The 22,885-nt window shown below is 36.5% G+C and overlaps 1 protein-coding gene across 2 annotated transcripts in view; it reads left to right on the forward strand.

The window, feature by feature from the left end:
• The window catches only part of LOC149795515 (putative sodium/potassium/calcium exchanger CG1090), a 91,579-nt gene that overhangs the window by 18,168 nt on the left and 50,526 nt on the right, over positions 1-22,885 (forward strand). For both annotated transcript variants that reach the window (XM_089965313.1, XM_089965314.1), the window contains exons 3-6: positions 157-257; positions 1,775-1,861; positions 10,828-10,928; positions 19,178-19,395. In XM_089965313.1, coding sequence (XP_089821439.1) covers positions 157-257; positions 1,775-1,861; positions 10,828-10,928; positions 19,178-19,395 — 507 coding nt within the window. The remainder of the gene's footprint in view (positions 1-156; positions 258-1,774; positions 1,862-10,827; positions 10,929-19,177; positions 19,396-22,885) is intronic.

Below are 22,885 nucleotides of genomic sequence, written 5' to 3' on the forward strand. Positions count from 1 at the left end.
CTATTCTTCTAGTAGAACATCTTGCCTTCAGTGTACTCTTGTATTAAGTTAAAATCAATGCTTATTTAACTTTTAGTTTTATGATTAGTTGATTAAACTATACATTCAGCTTTTTGGTTTATTGGCTCATGTTCAAGGTGAATGTTTAAATTTCAGTATTTCATATTGAAAGTGATGTTGCGGGGGCCACATTCATGGCTGCAGGGAGTTCAGCACCAGAGCTAGCTACGTCTGTAGTTGCAGTTTTCATAGCCAAGGTAAATTATCTAGATTTGACTAGAATCATTTATCAGAGAAGCTCTCATGAGAAAGATCATATTGTAGACATCTTTTTAACCTATTGGAAAGCTTCTGGCACCAAGTGGAAGCTCAGCATAATACTCAGGTTAGGTCTAAGGGGTTGCCTATCTCTATTTATAGCCAGTTTTTTAAATGATACAAAGAATTTTCAGAATTAGAGTAAAGCATAGCTCACACAAGTTTTTTGCTTTTCCATGCATTACAGTTGAGCACTTAATCTCCTCCACATTTACTTTGCAATGAAATGCCATAGTGGAGGGATAAATACCCGCAACTCACAACTGCAACTTTTCCACCATGGAGGGGACTGGTTAATATTACTGATTTACATTTGAATAACCAATACATGACACACCCCATCATGTCCCTGGAAGGTCTGAGATGTTGATGTGATTTACAAATTGGATATCATTATTAAGAATCTGTCATTTTTATGTAGATTATATATTTAACAATTAAAAACAAATATATTTAAAAGAGTCTTGTATATTCAGTACAGGTATGTTTAGAAAAGGTTTATTAGAGATTATTTCAAAGATACCAACTTTAAACCTGCAGATTATAATGTGATAGAGATTATTGCATGCATCTGGTAAGGGACTGACCATTTTACTTTTATAGGAAGGGTGTGCAAGGATTAAGATTTTCTTTCCAAATGATATTTTTGTGTTTCTGTCATTGCAAGATATTAAAATATCAAGTAAAATGAGGTTTAGATCAAGTACCTGATATTCTTGCAGTAAACATTGTATCCTTTTTTCAGATTTTTAGTCATTCAGGTACACAGTAACATGTTGCAGCTGTAAATTGTTATAAGCATAGGCCTTTAAAATTCTATGACTGTAGTCAGGTAGTCGTGACATGGTGGGGGGGGCATATTTTTATGACTGAATTGCTCAGAATTACATGACATGCTATAATTTTACATAGTGTTACAACAAGATAGTTCAGTATGTGCATGACAGCACCCAATAAGTGCTTGGCGACATCCATTAATTGGAAGAAATACTGGTCAGGATCATCTCACAATGCATTTACATAGAAAGTCACAAGATTCATAGATAATGATGGCACATAATGCAACTGGTTTCTTATGAATATCTGCAAAATTTGATAATGTCAGCCAGTACATTTTCTCTGATCCCACCAGATTAAGGAAAATGGATTAATGAGATATACTCTTCATGGTGATCATAATTGGTGCATATTATCATTCATCTTGTTAGCAAGATGGTGTTCTCATCAGTGTCATCTGACACAATGACATTCCATTTAGCAACACCATATAGCCACATCATCGAGTAATGCAAATCCATCAACATTATGTAATAAATATCATCTTAAACTCATATTCCTTTTATATGAAATTTATCAATGTCATGGAATAATAAAATATGCCTCTTGCTGCAGAATGCACAACTCCTTTCACAAATTACATACAAATAAACACTTCTAAGAACATTTTGTATTGCAGGATGATATTGGAATCGGGACTGTGGTCGGATCAGCGGTCTTCAACATTATGTTTGTCATCAGTGTATGTGCTCTTATGGCAGGTGCTGTAAGTATAATATTGTTTTTGTGTCCTTACCTGCATCTATAATGAGACTATCAAGTGTTCTAAGTCCATGTTTTATGTCACAAAACTAGTTTTTCCTTTCAATATGTTCCTGATCACATAAATTTTAGGTATTATAAGCCTGCTACATTCAGAATTGAGCCTTGCTAAAAAAGACAGTGAGTCATCATTGCTATCTATAGCAATGGACAAAAGACAATAACTCTTACCTATTACCCCCCCTTGCTCCCACCAGATATTGCTAGTTTTTTATCTTTGTTGTTGTACAGTATTGATGTCAATATTAACCTTCCATTCAGAAATTGTATTTATATTGTGTGATAATCTTTTCTTTTTTCTAGTATTTATTTGTCACTCTCTCTGCTTTGTCCTCACTTGGCGCTCAGCATTAAGAGGTTAGTGTTAGGACTGGTCAGCCTGGTGTCAGGATAATGTGACTGGGTGGGACATCATGCTACATGTCTGCAGCATGATTCCCGAGTGCTAGGCATCACTATAAACTGTCACACTGCAGACATCGAAGCAATATGACTGAAAAATTGTTAAAGCTACGTTAAAAATCTAAATCACACACACACACTCTACTTTGTCTATTTAGACTGTATTGTTCAGCATGCTATTCTTAATGTATGTTGTCATTCACGTTTTTCACTCACAATGCCGAATGTTTGCTCACTCAATAAAGAGTAATAAATGTTTTAAATTCAAGGCTGCAGGGAAGACACACACATCGTGCCTTGTGTGTACAAAATATTCTTTATCAGTACCATGCAGTGTGTTCACCATGTGGTCTTAGAGTGTATGGACTACAGTTTAGCAGCAGTCAACTAAAGGCAATGAAATGTCATCAACACAGTTATTAAATTTGGGACAGATTCTGCCACTTTATCCCTCTCATTCCTACAGGAAATTATTATACAGTGGGGGAGTATACCTCATATTTAGGCAGCCCAGGAGGTGCAAATCCCTCTGCATGTCCAAGAATGGTCTTCAGGCCTGTAAGTCAAGGCACATGGTGTTTTTAATGGATCCATCCTATATTACTATATCACCATCCACAACTATCCATTCAACCAATCAGGCGTTCAGCAAGCTGAGTCTGCCATCTCAGCCTGGGGATCTTGTAGAAAGATCCATCTGTCTCACCATGCCTATGGCTTCATCTTTCAACAATTATAAAGATCATACTGGTAGCTTTGTCTTTCCTTCCATATCATACAGCTACATGGTCATAGTGATATATCATCCATCTCACTAGGCCTACAATTTCATCTTTCTACAATTGCAGAGATCTTAATGATCAATCTCTCCATCTTACCATGCGTATGGCTACATACACTTACAGGGATCTTAGTGATAGATCCATCGACCTCACAAGGTTTATAACTAATCATAATGTCTTTGACGGGATTTTAGTGAGTGTTCTGTCCATCCATCCAATAAGTATGGCATGACAGGTACCGGAACTGGCTGGACCACATTCTGCATGACCTGCAATTATTCTGACTATTCTTCTGCAAACCAGCTATCCATAATGGTCAGAAAATTATGGCCTATTGAACTGGCTGGCTTGATATACACAGCTTACTCACTGGGTAGTTACCATGATGTGTACAAAGATGATGGCATTGCTTCATCTTTGCCTCCAGATGTGAAGGCCAACCATGAAAAGGCCTATTAACAATGAATGTCAAGACAATCCTGCACAACAGCCTTGCTCAGGTCTGACTATGTAGAAGACTGAGTTCAGTTTTTAGGCTGCCATTGAAGAGATATACCAGGCGTTGCCAGCTTCTGAAGGCCCTCCACATCCTACTGCTGTACATGACTATAAAGTAGAAACATCAGTAGATATCATTGATGAAGTAGAAACTACAGCCTTGCATTGGCTGCCTCAATCAGGGAAGATCAGAGAGATTGGTGATTGAAGGTCTGGATGAACTTGTGCCCAGGCTTTCTTTTACGAAGGTTAGTAACATCATTGTTTTTGTTGTGCTGGACCAATACACACTCTGACATCCCAGCTTTAGATATGAATTTAGCAGTAGTTAAAATCCCACTCTTCTACCTTATCAAGATTACCAGAGAATATTGTCGCCATTTCTTAGATGTCAGTCTTAGCCTCATTGGCATATTATGATTTGCCAAGAAATCATCCAACAACATCAGTCCAAATTATCCAAGTCATTAACAGCATATCTCACATTCTATGATGGATACATAGTCTGCCTCTGCAAATCTTTACCAGATACAATGCGATACATGTTTGTATTTCTTGTCACTCAAACCTCATCCAGGCATTATGGATGATGCCATTAATCTTTGGGGGAGGCAAGAAGCACAGGAGTTGTCCCTGCAACTGTCCCTACAACCCAATCTTTATGGTCTTTTAAATCCAATCTGTACCTGCCACAATGAAGAAATGAAAAGGAAAAAGTATCTCCTGCATCATAGTCTCAGTTGTGTCTCCAACCTAATTCCAGGAGGCAACAGTTTCACTAGGAGATGACCTTACAAAGGGGTTAAGAAACCACATTCTCTGCCTCTAGGTCTCCTGACTCTTGACATTGATGTGCCATGCCCACTGCCTACATACAGTTTTAAAGTTGGTGCCACAGACTCCGGCAGTTCCAATTTTTTCAGATCTGCCTATTTCTGCACAGCAATGGGTGATCAGATTCATTGTGGAGAAGCTTCAGATTTCATTTATCTTCTTCCTCTCCCCTCATAATGGACTTGACATCAGATGAGAAGGATGATATTTGCAAAGGGGAGGGGTACCAAATTGCCCAGCCTGTGCTTTCTGGTTTGGCAGTTCCTATGTTGGTGTTACCAGAACCACATCAGTGTACAAACCATACACATTCCCAGCAGACTCAGTGTCCTGTCTGACTCTCTCTTTCTCCAGGAATGGTCATTCCTTCAATCTGCTTTACATCTGATTTGATGTTTTGGGGACATCCAATGATGGACCTTTTTGTGACAAGGTGGAATCACAAATTGCTTATTTCAGTATCGCCAGTTCAAGACCTAGAAGCCTTAGTTGAGTCCATTTGTTCAGAAAATTATTCAGCAGTTGAGAGGTTAGAAACAGCAGGTTCTGAGATTCTGATGGCCCCTTTCTGTTAGGACAAGTCCCATGTCAGTGATCTACTTGATCTAGAAGTAGATCTGCACAAAAATATTCAGGCCAAGCCGAATCTTCTCAAGCAACCTAGGTTGCAGGTGTTCCATTTCTGCCTGGTTCGTCATATTCATACCTGGCTCATGCAAGAGACAGAATTTAGATCATTAACTGTGAGGAGAATCTCGCAACCAAGAAGGCTTTAGTTGTAAAGTGGCAACTTTTCATGGACTGGTGCAGAACCAATGACATTGTCCCACTGATTCCCTCAATCCCTCAACTCGCCAGACTTTTTCTCAGGTTCTATGAGGCTGCTGATATAAGTTACTGATTCACAATATCTGATACATTCAGACATCAATTTCTGTCATGATAAAGATCTATCAGGCCTTTTTACCAATTTATATTTGGATCAAACAAAATCCCTCACCCTGTTTCCAACAATCTGTCCTGGGTTTTAACATGGCTCAATCTGAGAAATTTGAACCTTTAGCCCAGACCTCCCTGAAACTTCTATCATACAATACATGTTTTCAAAATAGCCTTGGCTTCAGCATGCATGGTGAGTGAGTTACAACTCCTTTCAGTTGACCCTTTTGCTCAGCTAAATTGGACAGCGACTTCAGATGTGAACTCATCATTATTAAAGAGGGCCTTGGATAATAATAACAATAATAAAGACTTTATTTAATGAGGGTAATAATATTAGCTAAGAACTAATCTACCTTGAGGCCCTCATACAAAGGAATTTATTTATTTTAGCTGCATCTCTGAAGCCACTGGATATATTGGTTTTTGAAGAAGGAACTAGAGTGGGCATTTCTAATCTCAACTGGATTAGTATTCCAGAGCAAAGTTCCAGAGTATTGGAAACTTTTTAAAAATAGTTCCTTATTTGGTTTGGGAATTTTTATACTGTTTGGTAGATATGGATATCAGATGGGGGAGTATTGCCAGGTAGCCTGTACAGGAATAGTGATTGTAAATATTCAGGAGCACTATTATTGGATATCCTGTACATTAATTAATTGGCTTTTCTCAAACAGATTCGGTCTTTAATAGGTAATATTTTTAACTTACCAGCTAAATTTTCCTTGCTTTCTTTCTGGATTGATATTAGCCCAATGTTCTTTTTTGAAGATGTGCCAGCTTTGCTCTGTTTTTATCATTTGAATTACCCCATACTGTACTACAGTAGTCTAAATAGGGTTGTATATAACTGTTCTGAAATAGTTTTCTGTGCCTTTCAGGGAGAAAATGTCTTATCCTACTGAGAAGCCATAAACTTGAATTTACTTTTTTTACTGATATGTTTGATATGTTCAGTCCATGATAGGTTATTTTCCTCCAAAACACCAAGTAGTCTATCAGACATAGTTCATCACTATCAAGATTTGGCCTTTTTTGCTGTGTTGAGATAAGTAATATTTTGGTTTTACCACTATTTACCACCTTGCCATTGCATGTGGACCAGTTGTCCAGTTTGTTTAGGGCATTCTGTAAAGAAATTTTGAGTTCTTGCTTTGTGCTTTGAATGTCTGACAATGTTGTGTCATCTGCATAGAGATCTGTAGATGATATTGAGTCCCATAGTAAAAGTGGTAGGTCATTAATAAATAAAATAAATAGTAATGGACATAGAATTGAGCCTTGTGGTACTCCATATCTAATTGTTCCAGGTTCAGACAGAACATTATTTATATAAACATGTTGTGTTATCTCACTTAAGTATGAAGTAAACCATCTAACTGTGCTTTCATCACATTGGTAGATTTTCAGTTTCTTCAAAAGGATTCTTGATCCACCATGTCAAAAGCTTTCCTGAAATCTACAGATCCTAATCTACCTTGGTCAGGTCCTCGAAGCCATTTATCAGTTAGGGAGATCAAGGCAGTCTCACATGAACATTTCTGTCTAAAGCCGGTTAGAGCGTCCACCTCGGATGCAGGAGGTCATGGGTTCGATTCCTGTCCGAGTCATACTAAAGACTTACAAAAATGGTACTAACAGCTGCCTTGCTTGGCACTCAGCATTAAGATGTTAGTGTTAGGACTGGTCGGCCTGGCATCAGGATAATGTGACTGGGTGGGACATCATGCTACATGTCTGCGGCATGATGTCCCAGTGCTGGACATCACTATAAACTGCCACATTGCAGTCATGGTAGCGATATGACTGAAAATTTTTTAAAGCTATGTTAAAAATCCAAATCACATCTGACTAAAGCCTGATTGATTAGGGTGTAACAGCAAGTGTTTGGTTAAATATGACATGAATGAGTCATGGACATGTTTTTCAATCAATTTTGACAAGTTTGGTAGTATTGAATTTGGTCTCTCCTGCAGATGGAGGAAGACAGATGTATGTGAGAGCTTTAAAGGAGCAGGTGTTGGCTTAGTGTGCTGGTGATGGCAAAGCTAAACACAAGAATGAGCAGTATAAAGAAGACTGGACCGCAGAAACACCCACAATATGACACTTTGGGGGTCATGACTGTTGAGAAACAACAGGAGTTTGCCTTTTCCCACTTCATTAGATTCCATGCTCATGTTGACCTTGTTGACGACTCCATACTTGAGAAGTGGGAATGAGTTAGAAGTACATTCAATTCAACCTATGAGGGGATGCTTGGATTCAGAAACTCAAGAGTTTCTTTTATGAAGATGCAGTCAGGAAGAAGGAATGCAGATAAGAAATCAAGTGGAGATTTGCAAGGACCAGAGAGCTGAACTGCATCTTCAGGATGAATACAATACAAAGAATAAGGAAGCCAAGCACGAGGAAAGATAAATGGGAACTTGCAGACAAACTTGACACAGATGCAGAAGGAATGAGATGAAGACCCTCTACAACATAACACAGCAAGGAAGGAAAACCAACACAAGCAAGCCCGTATGCAGAATGAATGTGAATATCCTAAGCAAACCAGCAGAACAGCTCAGCAGCAGGAAGGAACATTTCAGTGGCTTGCTCATGGACCTGTGGAAAACTCACCCATCATAGAAGAGGGAGAGGTCTGGACATTAACATAGGGCCCATTACCAAGTAAGAGGTCATTAAGGCGGTCAAGAAAATCGAGTGGTAAGACAACAGCCAACCAGAAGCCTTAAAAGGAGATGCCACAATTACAGCAGACACTTTGATTCACCTTCTGCATGAAATATGGGGAAAAGAAGAGGTGCTACAAGAGTGGGGAAGGGCTACAATTTCAAGATTACCAAGAATGGAGATCTTAGTGACTGCCAGACTGGAGAGGCATTCAGCTTTTATCCCTTCTGAGAAAGATTCTCACAAGGCTGATTTTGGAGAGGACCAGGTCTACAGCAGATTCCAGGTTGAGAAAGGATCAAGCAAGTTTCCAGGCTAGGAGGTCATGTACAGACTCGATAGCAACACTCCATATCATCCTAGGACAGTCCCTAGAATGGTGGTCTCCCCAGTAAATAAATTTGAGTACTTTGGGAAAGCATTTAACATGGTGGATAGAAGTGCCATATGGAAAATGCTGAGATACTATGACATCCCAGAGAAGATTGTCAGGAATATTCAGTGCTGCTACAAAGACATGACCTGTCATGTCATGCACAACACAGACTTGTCTGCTTCTTTCTCTGTTGACTTTTGCATCAGGCAAGAATGCTTACTTTTCACCGGTGATCTTCTCACTAGACTAGGTAATGAAGATGGCAATGGACCAACTACATTGGTTCTTGACCCAAACACGGAAAGATCTGGACTTTTTCAGATGATATTGGAATGCTGTCAAGCACATGTTTTTAAAGACAGAGCTTACATACCACAGCCTGAACTACCAGCCTTATGGTCAAAGCCTACAAGACAAAATGCCTGTTATATAAACCATGATGCACCTATTCTCTTAGAGTTATAAACCTTAGAGAATGTTTATAAGTTCTTACACCTTGGCAGCATTGTCAACAAGTCAAGAGGAACAGATGAGGATGTCAAGGCCTGTATTACCAAGGCATGCTATGCCTTTACCACTCTCTGACTGGTTTGAAGGAATTATAGCACCCACCTGAAAACAAAGCTTAGACTGTTGAACTCCAACGTCAAATTAGTGGTGCTTTATGGGGCAGAGACTCAACGACACACAAAGAATTTGGAACATAAGCTGCAGGTCTTCATCAGTACTTGTCTCTTGCAGATCCTGCGCATCATTTGGCCAGACCGAATCCCTGACCAGGAGTTACGGCTGAGGACAACATAAACCTGTCTCCAGTACCATTACAGAATGCAAGTGAAAATGACATGACACACCCTCTGTAGATACCAGCCCACTTGCCATGCCCTGGATAGGAACCCTCAAGTCAAATGTAGAAGAGGACATCCAGCCAGGATTTGTCAAAGAAATCTGGACATCAAACTTAAGATCATCCAAATGTCTTGGAGGAAGACAATACAGAGAGCAGCAGTGAAGGCCTTAAGTTCTGATGGGAACAAAGAGAAATGATGTTTATTATGATAATGACAGCGATGATGATGAAATGTTTGAAGACAAACTTCTCCAACAAAGAAAGTATTTGCTTGTCTTCACAGTTAAACAAACTGTAAAATGTTTACTTAGTATTGATACTTGAGATCTTTCTCTATCGCAGTTAAATTTGTATTGCTTCCAAAGTCTCGCTTCTTGAGAGATACAAATATATATACATCTACCAGTTTCAGATTTCAGTTTATAGACCCAAAATGTGCTGCTTTGTAATATTTTCCAATAATGTTAAATATTTTCCCATCTCATTAAATTCATTTAAATATTCATAGAAACTTTTTAAAATATAAATTGCTTAAAAATTAACTTAATACAGTTGACTGGCCCTTACTACACAGAACTACCTATCAAAATAAGAAATGTCAAATGCCATTTGTCAAGTTAATTTGAAGGCAAGAGAGTTAGCAGTTTCTTTAAATTGTACATCATTTGTGAATTGTCAGAGGTCATTAAAAGCTTCAAGTTGTCTTTGGGATATTCGCGTAATTCATTGAGATACTTGTTGGAAATACAATACAGTACCTAGTTATGTGTGTCAGCACATATACGACATTGGCGTTTCAAAGTTAGTAATTGATCTGAAGAGCTGTCAAGAATATTTGATTATTGGATCATTCATATTCATCAGTAGAAATATTTGATTATTGGATCATTCATATTGATCAGCAGAAATATTTGATTATTGGATCATCCATATACATGTCATTGAGTAGAAATATTTGATTATTGGATCATTCATATCCATCAGTAGAAATATTTGATCATTGGATCATCCATATACATGTAGAAATATTTGATTATTGGATCATCCACAGGCATCAGTAGAGGTATTTGATTATTGGATCACCCATATTCATCAATAGAAATATTTGATTATTGGATCATTCATATTCATCAGAATAATATTTGATTATTGGATCATTCATATTCATCAGTAGAAATATTTTATTATTGGATCATCCATATTCATCAGTAGAAATATTTGATTATTGGATCATTCATATTCATCAGTAGAAATATTTTATTATTGGATCATTCATATTCATCAGTAGAAATATTTTATTATTGGATCATCCATATTCATCAGTAGAAATATTTTATTATTGGATCACACATATACATCAGTAGACAACAGGGCAGTTTTACCAGTAGTTATATAAACAAAGAAGATCTAATTGTTAACACCTTTTTCTGGCTAATTTTGTACTTTAGTCTCATCCTTCTGTCCTTTAAATCATGCCCAACTGAGCATTTGTAATTAGAAAATGCTAAAAAAAACATTTAACATTATTTTTCCATTCTTTACTGTTTCAGGCTATTCACTTAAATTGGTGGCCTTTGTTTCGGGACTGTATTTTCTACACATTAAGTGTAACAGCCTTGGCAATAGTCATAATGGATGAAAATGTATACTGGTGAGTATGGGTCAAAAATGACATTTGTGCAATTTAGAGTCTAGACAGTTATTTAGGAATATTCAGCACACAAGCAGCTTTAGATATTTATGTGTCTTTGCATTTGTTGTACATCACCCTTTTTTCTGTTCCATCTTAATAGGCATACCTTCTAACCCTTGTTCATCTGTCAGTCATTCAGAATAATTGCCCATCCATCATACCTTGGGTTTTTTGTTGAGTCAGCTTTCTTCATGGTGGGACATCTGTGCTCATTGAATACATTTCTGGTTTTGGTCATCTATGATCTTTCTTCATCCATTAGTTTGGTTTAGTTTGTTTCAAACTTTATTTAAAGAATTGAACTAAATATTTTGCTGCATTCATGAAGTAATGAAGCTTGAAATGAAGGCGATTCATGTGTAGAATGTAATCGATTTTCAGGCTTCATGGCTTTGTAAATTCAGTACAGTATGAAATTCAATTGTTATAACTACCAATAGTTTCAGGAATAATGATAAATCTCAAGAAATACATAACAAAAATTTATTTTAACCATGGTTTGGACATGTGAATACATATAATTAGTTCCCTTCTGGTGTTATAAACTAACTGACCCAGTACATCCATCATGTATCTATGTAACCATGGTTCTTAGCGGGTGCATGCAAAATTATTTAATTTGTGCTGTGATAAAGTTTGCATTTACATCTTTATGCCATGTTTTCTATAGATGGGGGAAAAACCTTGCAACAGACAACATAACAAGTAGTCATGGTTAAATTAAGTTACAAGGAATTGAATGAAATCACTATATTCAGAGTTCAGTACAATGATTTTTAAAACTCAGTTGACAGCAGTAAGGAAACATTTTGACAGCAGTCTGTTTTTAAATAAGAAAGGCATTCTTCTTTTATAAGATGAGAACATCATTCGGGAATAAATATTTAAAGAATTCCTTAATTTAAAAAAAAACAAATATGGCAAAATGCAGTTTCATTCCATCTGCAAAAATGAGACCTCTCTAGTTGTCTAATAACTTCTAGTTTTCTGCAACACATAATATGATTTTGACCAATCAAAATGCTTGTTACAAAAGCTTAGCAAAAGTTGGTAATTATTAACTAGTGTCATTTCATTTGTACAACAGGCTCTTACAACTTGGTTTGGTTTAAACAATATTCATTCCAAGAACAACATATAATATAAAATACAAAGAATTAAAGAAAATGTGGCTTGGGATCTAGGAACAAAAAGGAAATTTTTATATTAATATTTCTCCATTACCCATCACATTAAAATTAGGATATTGTTCTCTGCCATCTCCAAATCCAGCCCTTCTTGAAGGATGAAAAATGTCTTTCCATAAATAAAAATATATATATATATATAAACTCATCCGGTGGCCTAAGTGGTTAGAGAATCTGCCTCAGATGCAGGAGGTCACAGGTTTGAACCCCAGCTGGATCATACCAAAGATTAATGAAAATAGTACTTGCAGCTGCCTCGCTTGGTGCCCAGCATTAGGAATTAAGAGGCTAGTGTTAGGACAGGGTGACCAATGAATGTATAATATGTCTGAGTGGGACATAGTGCCACATGTGTGGAGCATGATGCCCCAGTGCTAGACATCACTATAAACTGCTACACTGCAAACATTGCAGCGATACGACCCCTATTGTTAAAGCTATGTTAAAAATACACACACGCACATACACACATATATAAGGAAAGTAACTCTTACAGATTAACACCCCTGTTCTCTATATGTGGCAACCCTTATCACAGATGTTACCAGTTTAAATTTTCATATGCAGCAATGCCTCTGAAGATTCCATTGTAATTTAATATCAATTTTTTTCATCTAACATTGCATTTCAGTGGTACAGTAAGTAAGAAGGTTGATATACTTGATGTTTACATAAAATATTCAATAGGTTCGGTTTTGATTCACAACTTGAACAAGCTTCCTTACTTTATTTTCAGTTCAGGGTGTATAGTTACTGTTGAGAAGTCAGATCTTATCCCTTTGCCATATTTTGTTTTTATAGGTATGGAGTTTCTGATTTATATCATCATAGTTCATTTTCTTCCCAAACACATCAACAGTATTATTATTCATGCGTTGGAGAAGATATCCATCAAGACATCTTTTTGGCCAGTTTCTTCAGTTCCTTCAGTGTGGTAATGAACCTTTTATACCTTGGCTGCATTTACATGCACCCTCAGCAGGTGGCTCTTCTGCCGACATGATTTTTCTCCGTTTAAAGCGGAATTCAGCTTTTCTCCTGACTTGAATCAGATTTTCTTGATATTGTCCATTTTTTATATCATCTCCCATCCGGATTTTTAAAAACAGTGTGTTTTTGGCCAAGGGTCATTTGGACCCAATCTTCGGTCAAGAGATTATGATAATCAAAATCAAACACTTCCTACGTCATTGGCAAAACAGAATGTGACTAGCAGCAGGAATACCTTTAGATGCCCTGCAGTTAGAAATCAGTCTGTACAGACACCAGTTTGTTGTGATGGAAGGTACACTTGTGACTGGACTTTGTGATGGTCATTGGCAAGTGGACACAGTAAAAGAAGGTTCATTGTATCTGTCTTCTGAAAAAATGGTCAATAACAGCACCTCCCATACCTGAGTGCAATATACCTAAAGGAAGATAGTTCTGATACTGTTATACAATTTGGTCATAGTAACCTACCTCTTCAAACCAGGTGGAAGAAGGTGTAAAATCAATGGAACTTTGCATTATGGTATGGGAGTATGTTCATTTGTGTACTCATTATCAGTTAAATATACCAATCTGACACATCCCTGGTAGATTCATTGTCCTAGCCAACTGCTCAAGGAGAGGTCAGATGTTTTATACGTCCATCCTTGATCAAGTCTGCACCCTATGGGTCTTATGTTACGTGTTTAGGCTTGAATAAACAGTGACACAAGAAAGAGTGAAAACAACAAGCTTTAAAAATATAATAATTTATATCCTGGAAAAATACTGTAAAAATGAACAAATATGAACTTAGAATCAAATCCAAAACTAATCCAAAAATAATCCATGAATAATATTTTAGAAGACCTAATAATAAAATGTTCTAATGATTTCAAGTTTGAATCCCAATGAAGAATCCAAGATGGAAAGCGATGACATGAGCTGTAACCTGTACTGTGTTAGAATCTTCAGTTCCTCATAGAAACACAATAATTAATTCTCTGGTTTTGGAAGTCCAAATGTCCTTGTTCAAGAATTCTGTATGAATACAATAATATTTCCAGAAAAACGAATTAATCTTTTAGTTTCCAAATAATCTGAAGAAAAATTAACATATAACTCAAAAACTCAAAAAACTCTATACTGGTCACAACAGAAGAAAACAACCTGACATAAGGCGTTTAAAAGCAAAATCAACTCTCTCTCTCTCTCTCTCTCTCTCTCTCTCTCTCTCTCTCTCTCTCTCTGAACATCACTATTAATACTAAGTATTTTGCAAGGGTCACGTGATCATGTTTACATATAAAAATCACGTAGCCCCAGTATGTCCTTGATAAGAACCAATCATTTTACTCTGAGAATAAAAGTTGATTACTTGACCCTCAATCAAGGCCAGGAACTAAGTCAAAAATAGGAACAAGTGTTTCTATTATTAGGCATTAAGAAAGATTCAGGTCGAACTGAATTTTCTGGAAAATATGAAATTCCCTAAAATTACATTACATTGACTTGTATAGAAAATAAAAAGATTCCAAAACCCACAAACAATCAAATCAAATCAAACACAAATTAAATCAAATATAAATTAAATCAAATATGCTTAACATGGGGCTGAATGATATAAGCCTATTTATGATGGGGTGGAATAACAAAGTGCTTTACATCATCTCTCTGTTTCTGGACCCAAAGGCATGTCCCATTTATGCCTTTTCAATCAGCTGTAAGGGAATATGGACATATACATTGGTTCTAATACAAACTAAATCCAGAAAATGAGGGACAGTGCTTGCTATATTGTTCCATCAAGTCTTTCCAGTCGTACAGATCCTGCATCAATGATCTTCCCAGTCTGGTGACAGATATACCTAGGAAAATCATAGTGGCCCCCCCACCACCACCACTGCTTAAACAGCTGAGATCATCATTATTCCATACATGTCCAGATAAACTCCTCACACCTGGCTGTTGTCAGTTATACTTTGCATGAAAAGGAATTGTGCACTTCAGTTGTGGCAGGGATATCAACAGCTAGATGGCTTTCCACTTTGAAGGCATATGAGGTGAAATTTTCAGTGACTGGTATCATGTATCTCAGTCTATTTCCCCATCTAGCTAAATTCTTTCTTTTCATCATTGAAGACAAGAAACCAGCACCTATTAGAATCCCTTAAGGGATACTATTCCATGATCTCAGACATGAAAAGATGATAATGGTCACAACAAGAACCTTTCCAACTTGTTATCCAATTTAGTCATATGTAGACCATGCTCTCTAACTTTGTTTTGCAAAACAGAACTTCTCCTGGGTCGTGATGTGGCTCAGCTTTTTTTAGCCTTTTTCTTTCACCTCATTGAAGTACTTGTTGTACACAACTTGCTTCCTGATAACACTAGCTTCAGCTTGTGGGTAGAGTGACCTTTTTATAGTGCTCTGGAAACTTTCCCAGCTTGGAAACCACTTGTCACTATCTTGGAGAGCACAAAAGTGACAGTAAGATATGTAAGGAAATATAGTTACAGCTCACCAGACTGTTTGTTCTGGTACTTGATTCCATCACATGATGCCTGACAAATATGGTTTTTCAGAAGAGATTTGACATTAAAACTATTCAACCAGCACTTGATAGATTTATTTTAACTGCTGACAGGGCAAACTCTGGAAGGAAAATTTATCAGCAAGAATTGCAGAACAAACTAAATACTGAGAATGAAATGAGTTGTAATGTGACTTCACCTTGCAAGGTATTAATCTTGTCCCAAAAGAAAGGATATAAATTCTGTGAAATCAGAATACGAAGCAGTTACAAAGATTTCAATGAAGGCTTAAACATGATGCAAAGCAATGATTTCCACATGTTTTATCTGTTGCAGTTTCTAACTGCATGGCCTTAGAATGTCCTTATTTGTGAGCAAAGCTGTGGCATTGACGAACATTGCTGGAGGGGTGGTGATGGTTTTTATGGGTTTAATTTTCAACGCATGAGAGGCAAAATATGGTGGCCTGTGTGTTTGGTGGAGAAAAAACCCTCGAAAGAAGCACCAGCCTACCAGAAGCTATTGCCCAAGTGGCATTAATATTTTGTTTGAATAAAATTGGAAGTCACAAACTGAAACCACTATGTATTAGAACATTGAAGTCACCAAGAAGTTTTCATCATAGAAAATGAAGTCCCTACCTTTCTCATATGATGCAAGAAAAAATTAATGGATGATGGCTGCTTTGTTTGAAAACTGGTTTCAGAATGCATTTGTTCTGGCAGTTGAATCCACTGAAAGAATATGAAGATAAACTCAGAGGCATTGTTATTGTTTGACAAGTACCCTGCCCACCACAGCCAGGTTAATCAGGATGGAAAGATAAGTGTCGGATTACTCCCAAAGAATACCAGTTCCGGGATTCAGGCTCTTGAACAGGTCATAATTTCAAATAAACTGTTGAAGATAACTTTTTAAAAAGATTGTCTCTGATGAGAATTCAGTTCAGGAGACCCCACAGAGTCTAAATTTGAATAAGGTCATCCAACTTGGAGACAAATCCTGAGATGCTACAATGCCTAGCTGCATTAAGAAATGCAGGGAAAAAGAACTTGAGACATAGAGTATTTTCAGCAAGCCAGGATAGCAATGATAATTGTTTATTTGATGTGGTTATTTTGGAGAAGGACGTGTCCAAAGCCAAGCAAACATTTTAATTATTAGTGCATTTAAGGAACATGTACCTGAATGACTCCATTTTGATAATGACTGCCTAGTTATTGACCATTTCTGATGCTAAAATTATTCAGAATGTTTGGGTAAATCAGCTCCAATAGTGATGCTGCCAATGGTAATAATTCTGATGATGATAGCGAGAGAACCACACCTGAGGACCAACTGCCATTAGCACCAGAAACAATCCAAGGTATAAAGTGTGTGATAATAATGGCTGGACACTCAGGATATTATGTTCAGATTTCTCATTTGATGACTATGCTTTATTTGGTGTAGAGCAAATGTGACAGGAAACAGTTAAAATCAATCAGTTTTTAAAAAGCAGTAAAGTATTGTGACTCATATCAGGGAAGATTTTAGTGGTATGAAATTTATACAGACACCACTTAATGACCTTGGGATGTATACACACTGAACCATCAGTGTTCATCATCATTCCTTACTTGATTTTTTTTTGGCATTGATTTTCAGACACATGTGACAATATGAGTAAATATTATACATCTTTGTGATTATTTTCAATGGAATTATTATGGATTCATTATTACAGATACATTGAGATCGCTTGGTGAGTACATGTGTTGATATATTAACTATCCATGCTTCAGACATGCATGTACCAGTGGATTGTTCTCTGAATAAAGTAAAATATTAAAATTGCAGTCTCAGTGTTTTCACAGTTTCATCTTTAACATTAATTGATTTTAGATGGTAAATTTGCCACTCAATCACATAGTTTTGCACACACTCTTATACCTCCCACCCAACCCCCCATTTTTATCCAGTAGTGCCAAGAGAATAAGCTTGCATCATTTCCTTCTGTTAACTGTTGTATTTGTCTGCTGTATGATATGGTACATAGGACAATGGCACTCACTGTTCTTGTAACTTGACATTAGATTTAGTGTTAGATTAAGACAAAACAATATGTTTAGCAAAAGATCTAATTCAAATTGATCAAGTATAAAAAGTGCCAGCATATACTTGATGTCAAGATGGCTGTCAGAAATAAAATTTTAACATTTATCATTTGATTAAACTGAAAATCTCATACTGCCTGACATAATTTCATGGTCTGTTCAAAATATTTGTTTTTCTGTTGACAGTAGCAGACTACCTTCCTATAATAGTGCAACATTATCATTATTGTCTCTTGTATTGTAGTATATTTCTCAGTGTGGTATACTGGTATAGAAGAGAAAACAACGCTGAAGACAAATGTATACACATTCTTTTATAAAATGATTACAGTACAGGTCATAATAAAGTGAATGCAAATGCTTTTTTCATTCTAGCATGCAGAATTTCAGCATGGAAAGTTGCTTGTGTAGAATATTTTTAAACGTTATTGAATTTTCTGTTTAACATCTGAACATGCTGAGGGAAGGACCTGATTTGATATTGTCAAGAAGAAGGTTCCAGTTTCTAACAGCAAAATGAAACATTAAGATTTTTATTTTTTAGTTGGGAGTTGGTTATTTGCCTTATGTAGTCAGGATCTAAGGTAATTACAACTTGCACTAAGTACTATCATCCACAAGACTGTATTGTAAACCAGAGAACCATGATAAAATCACCAACAATAAATTAGTACCTACCTAATTTAACACTTATTAAAATAAGGGATCTAACTTGGGACTATCAGGGTGCAAAGTAAATGTTTTACCATCGTGCTATCCAGACCTCAGATTCCTTGTGGGTGAATTATCTTGGTTAAATATAATTGCTATTAGGTTGTGTTTTATGATTGGCTGATGCACACTGGCACTAATAGGTTGTGTTTTTTGATTGGCTGATGCACAGTGGCACTAATAGGTTGTGTTTTATGATTGGCTAATGCACAGGAGCACTAACAGGTTTGTTTTAGCAGCAGTTAGCATTTAGAGTTACTGTGCACCAGAATTTATTCCAATCCTATGCAGAGGTCATTGTGACTTTAAGTTTTTCGATTGGCTGATACTCAGTAGCACTAATTGGTTGTGTTTTATGATTGGCTGATGCACACTGGCACTAATAGGTTGTGTTTTTTGATTGGCTGATGCACAATGGCACTAATAGGTTGTGTTTTATGATTGGCTAATGCACAGGAGCACTAACAGGTTTGTTTTAGCAGCAGTTAGCATTTAGAGTTACTGTGCACCAGAATTTATTCCAATCCTATGCAGAGGTCATTGTGACTTTAAGTTTTTCGACCACTTCATTTCTTTATCAAACATACAGTATTGTCTTCTTTTTTTTGAAAATCAAGTAAAAGATTTGTAAACTTCCTTTTGAATCAGTGTGCCAATTTTGGTTAAGCTGACAATGAAATGATGACTGATTTTATGTAATTTACAGGTATGAAGCATTATCTTTCCTGGTCTTATATAGTTTCTATATTCTCCTGATGTATTTCAACTCTCGGCTTGAAGCTTGGATAGTGCCAAAATGTCATTGGTGCAAGCCTCCCATGCGCCAGGATGAACCAGAGAGCATTATCTTGTATGACAAGTTGCGTGACTCAACTAATCTACAGTCCAATGGTTCCATATCTGGAGAGATTGAAGGGGAAGCAGGTATGTGATCATTCCTCTTAATAATCCTACTTCAGTCCTGAGACAGGAAAGTACAGTATTAACATGATTTTTGTGCACCAGTGTATTTCAGCTTTCCTAATAAAATTACTATTAAGAATATAAGCTCCACCACCTCTTGAATCCATCAATTCTAGAAATGTCTGGGAAGAAATTTTCATTACCTCCCTTTGCATCTGCTAGGTGGCTCTAGTTTTAGCTTTCACTTGGCATGAGTAACACTGACCCAAAATTCCCTCTTTGAATCCTTCAAGAATATTTTAAATTTTGAAGCATCCATCTATAATTTAGGAAATAGTGATCATATTTGCAGAATAATGCAATCACAATTGCAGTCTGTCTGGATGCAGATGTATATATGTTCCAGTAAAAAGTTAACTGTTACAGAAACTGTATGTATACTTTCCCTAATTCATTTTGAGCTTTGGACTTTTCCTTGAAAATTATTATTTTTTGTCATCCATGAAAGGAAAATATGTGCTCTTATGATCTTTCTATGTATGAATTTGTAACCAATCAGAATTGAGCATGTGACATGCAGGAAGTACATGACACTTTTTTAAGATTGGCCAGAGGAGTGACACTATTTGCAGTCTAGGGTTTGATTCTTTAAAGGTTAATGTGTAGATAGAATGTTATTAGAAAATATAAGACCTTGATTTCACTTTTAAGTCTTATACCATAATATACAGAAGACATGATATGCATTTAATGCACTTATTATACTTGCTATAATAATTGCTCTTTTTGAATGCAGTAAAAAAATTTTTTACACCATACTGGAAGCCCCTGCCCCCTCCCAGGCTATGTTGGCCCCCACCCCATTCAGTGGGGGCAAGTACCTACATTTATCAAATCCTAGATGCAACCCTGAATTGCCAACCATCCATTTCTTTGTATATGGAAACCTTATGGGATTCAAAAAACTAATCCATCCATTTTTCTGGGCAACTGGCCTTTTAGCAAATTACCAAGGTTCCTTCCAACTGCCATCCAGCCATCATTCAAGTCTTCCATGCAGCATGTCTTCCAGCCTGGCAGAACATGCTTTTTCAGTTGTCCAATACAGACAGCGGACCCATTGTTATTTCTTTACCTGATAGGGAATTACCATCCTACTTAATTTAAGGACAGTGCTGCAACCTCTGTGCTGCTTGACATGTGTGCACATATGGAAGTATTGCCAGATGAAGACATGACCTCCTCCCCCAATAATGGCAGGATAATCCCTGATCTCATGAGTCATGCCAAGTTAGTTTTAAGGCTGTGGTAGAAAAATTATATCGAATCGTAACAGTGTTATATTACCCACTGACTCTCTCTACAAACGACAACTATGAACTTAGAGTAGTCTCTGCAAGTCTCAAGTTTTGATCTGAAAATATGTGAGTCATTGACTGTCATGCATTGTCAACCTTATTAAGTATTAATCTCAGAGATTTAGATACCTTTAACATAATGCCATTGATTTGTGAACTTTATTAATACCATATATTATGTGAAGCAACAAATTTTCACTGGGAGGTGGGGAGGTTTCAATTGTATGTTATTGGAACCTTCTTATGAATTATGTTACGTATATTTAATTTAATTGTTTGTTTGTTAGATTTAAAAAAATGTTTTATTCCATTACATGCTTTTCTTAATGTAAAAAACTAATAATAGAAACATTGTTTCTAGTTGCTGACCTTGTTCCAAATTCAGTGACAGTTTTGATAAACAACATTTTTAAAATTTCTTTTTATTATCTTTCTCAGAGTAAGAATCATTAAGTTGAGTCAAGGTCATACATGGACTACATGACATCAAGTATGTGTCAGTTGGTAAAAAACATTCTATTTCTATTTTTTCAGAAGTTTGAACTTTACCCCTCATCCGGTAATCTGTTTTGTGTCTTAATTAGTTGTAATAACTAATGTATAGATAAAAGCTAGTCAGTCGGGCTTACAACATTTTACATGTTAAGTTGTATTATGTTATGACCAGTTTAGGCTGAATTTTATTTTTATTCAAATTATTGAATTCAAGTGATTGTTTTCCCTGGAAATAAAAAAGTGCTCTGATAATTCTTGGACAAAGACATTCACTGGAATTTATACTGATCCAAAATGGGAATAATATTTCTGTGATTCAGCGAGAGACTGCTGACACATCTGCAGTTTGTAGGTTTTTACAGACATCGCCTTCCATCTTGAATTTCATCGGGATTTGAACTGAGATTCTCTTAGAACTTTTCATTGATATGACGTGTTTTAATTCTTGGATTACAATTTGGATATGGGGGCCCCGAGTGGCCGAGTGGTCTAAAGTGCTCTCCGTAACGGATCGCTGCCATCTCACCTCTATCTGCGTGGGTTCGAGTCTCGGATTCAGCCAATGTGGGTATGTGAGAAAGCTTGCCAGTAGCTTCTCGTGGGTCGGTGGTTCTTTCTGGGGTTTTCCCGGGTTCTTCCTCCACCATTAATACTGGCCGCCATGTATAGCCTATCGTGTGCTGAAAAATGGCGTTAAACCCTACAACAACAACAACAGTTTGGATATAATTTGCAATAATGTAAATTCTTTACCTTCATTTTTACTTTCTATTCTAGGGAAATAAATTATTTGTTAAATTTTACAAAGCTTGTTGTCTTCACTCTTTTCTGTTGCTTATTTTAAGAGCATAGACTCTTTACAGTTAGTGATACTATGGATGACTGTGGCTATTTTTTAAAACTATCTTGAGAATGTCTCTGATATATTGCACTATATACATACATGTATGTATGCATCAGTACATGCATAGTTGCATACATACATTCATGCATACATACATACATATGCACATACATTCATACATACATATGCACATACATTCATACATATGCACATGCATACATACATACATTCATGCATACATACATATGCACATACATTCATACTTATGCACATACATATGCACATACATTCATACATATGCACATGCATACATACATATATACATAGATACATACATGCATAGTTGCATGCATACATTCATACATACATACGCACATACATTCATGCATACATACATAAATACATACGCACATACATACATGCATACATGCATGCATACATAAATACATAACAGATTTTAAATGGATGCAGTAACCATTGCAGACATCTAGTCCATTTCTTTATTTAGCTTACAGTAATGCATCGTTTATTTGCTTACATCACAGAGAATTAAAACTACCAATGTGTATGCACCCCACACACATCATCAGAGTTGAAGTTAAAATGCTCTTAACCCCACCCACCCCACCCCCTTCAGCATCAACTTTTTTCATATGTTGTCTATTATTAACACAAAACAATAAAATCAAGTACAGACAAATGCCAGATTCTATTCAGATAGTTTGACTCTTTTTTTCTTCTCAACAATGAAGCAATGATTTACAATGCAAGTCATTTCTCCTTCTTTGTTGGATAATAAAACCTCGGAACATCT

This window comes from Sinohyriopsis cumingii, chromosome 7 (genome assembly GCF_028554795.1).
Source record: "Sinohyriopsis cumingii isolate HCF-2022 chromosome 7, ASM2855479v2, whole genome shotgun sequence".
Lineage (NCBI taxonomy): Eukaryota > Metazoa > Mollusca > Bivalvia > Unionida > Unionidae > Sinohyriopsis > Sinohyriopsis cumingii.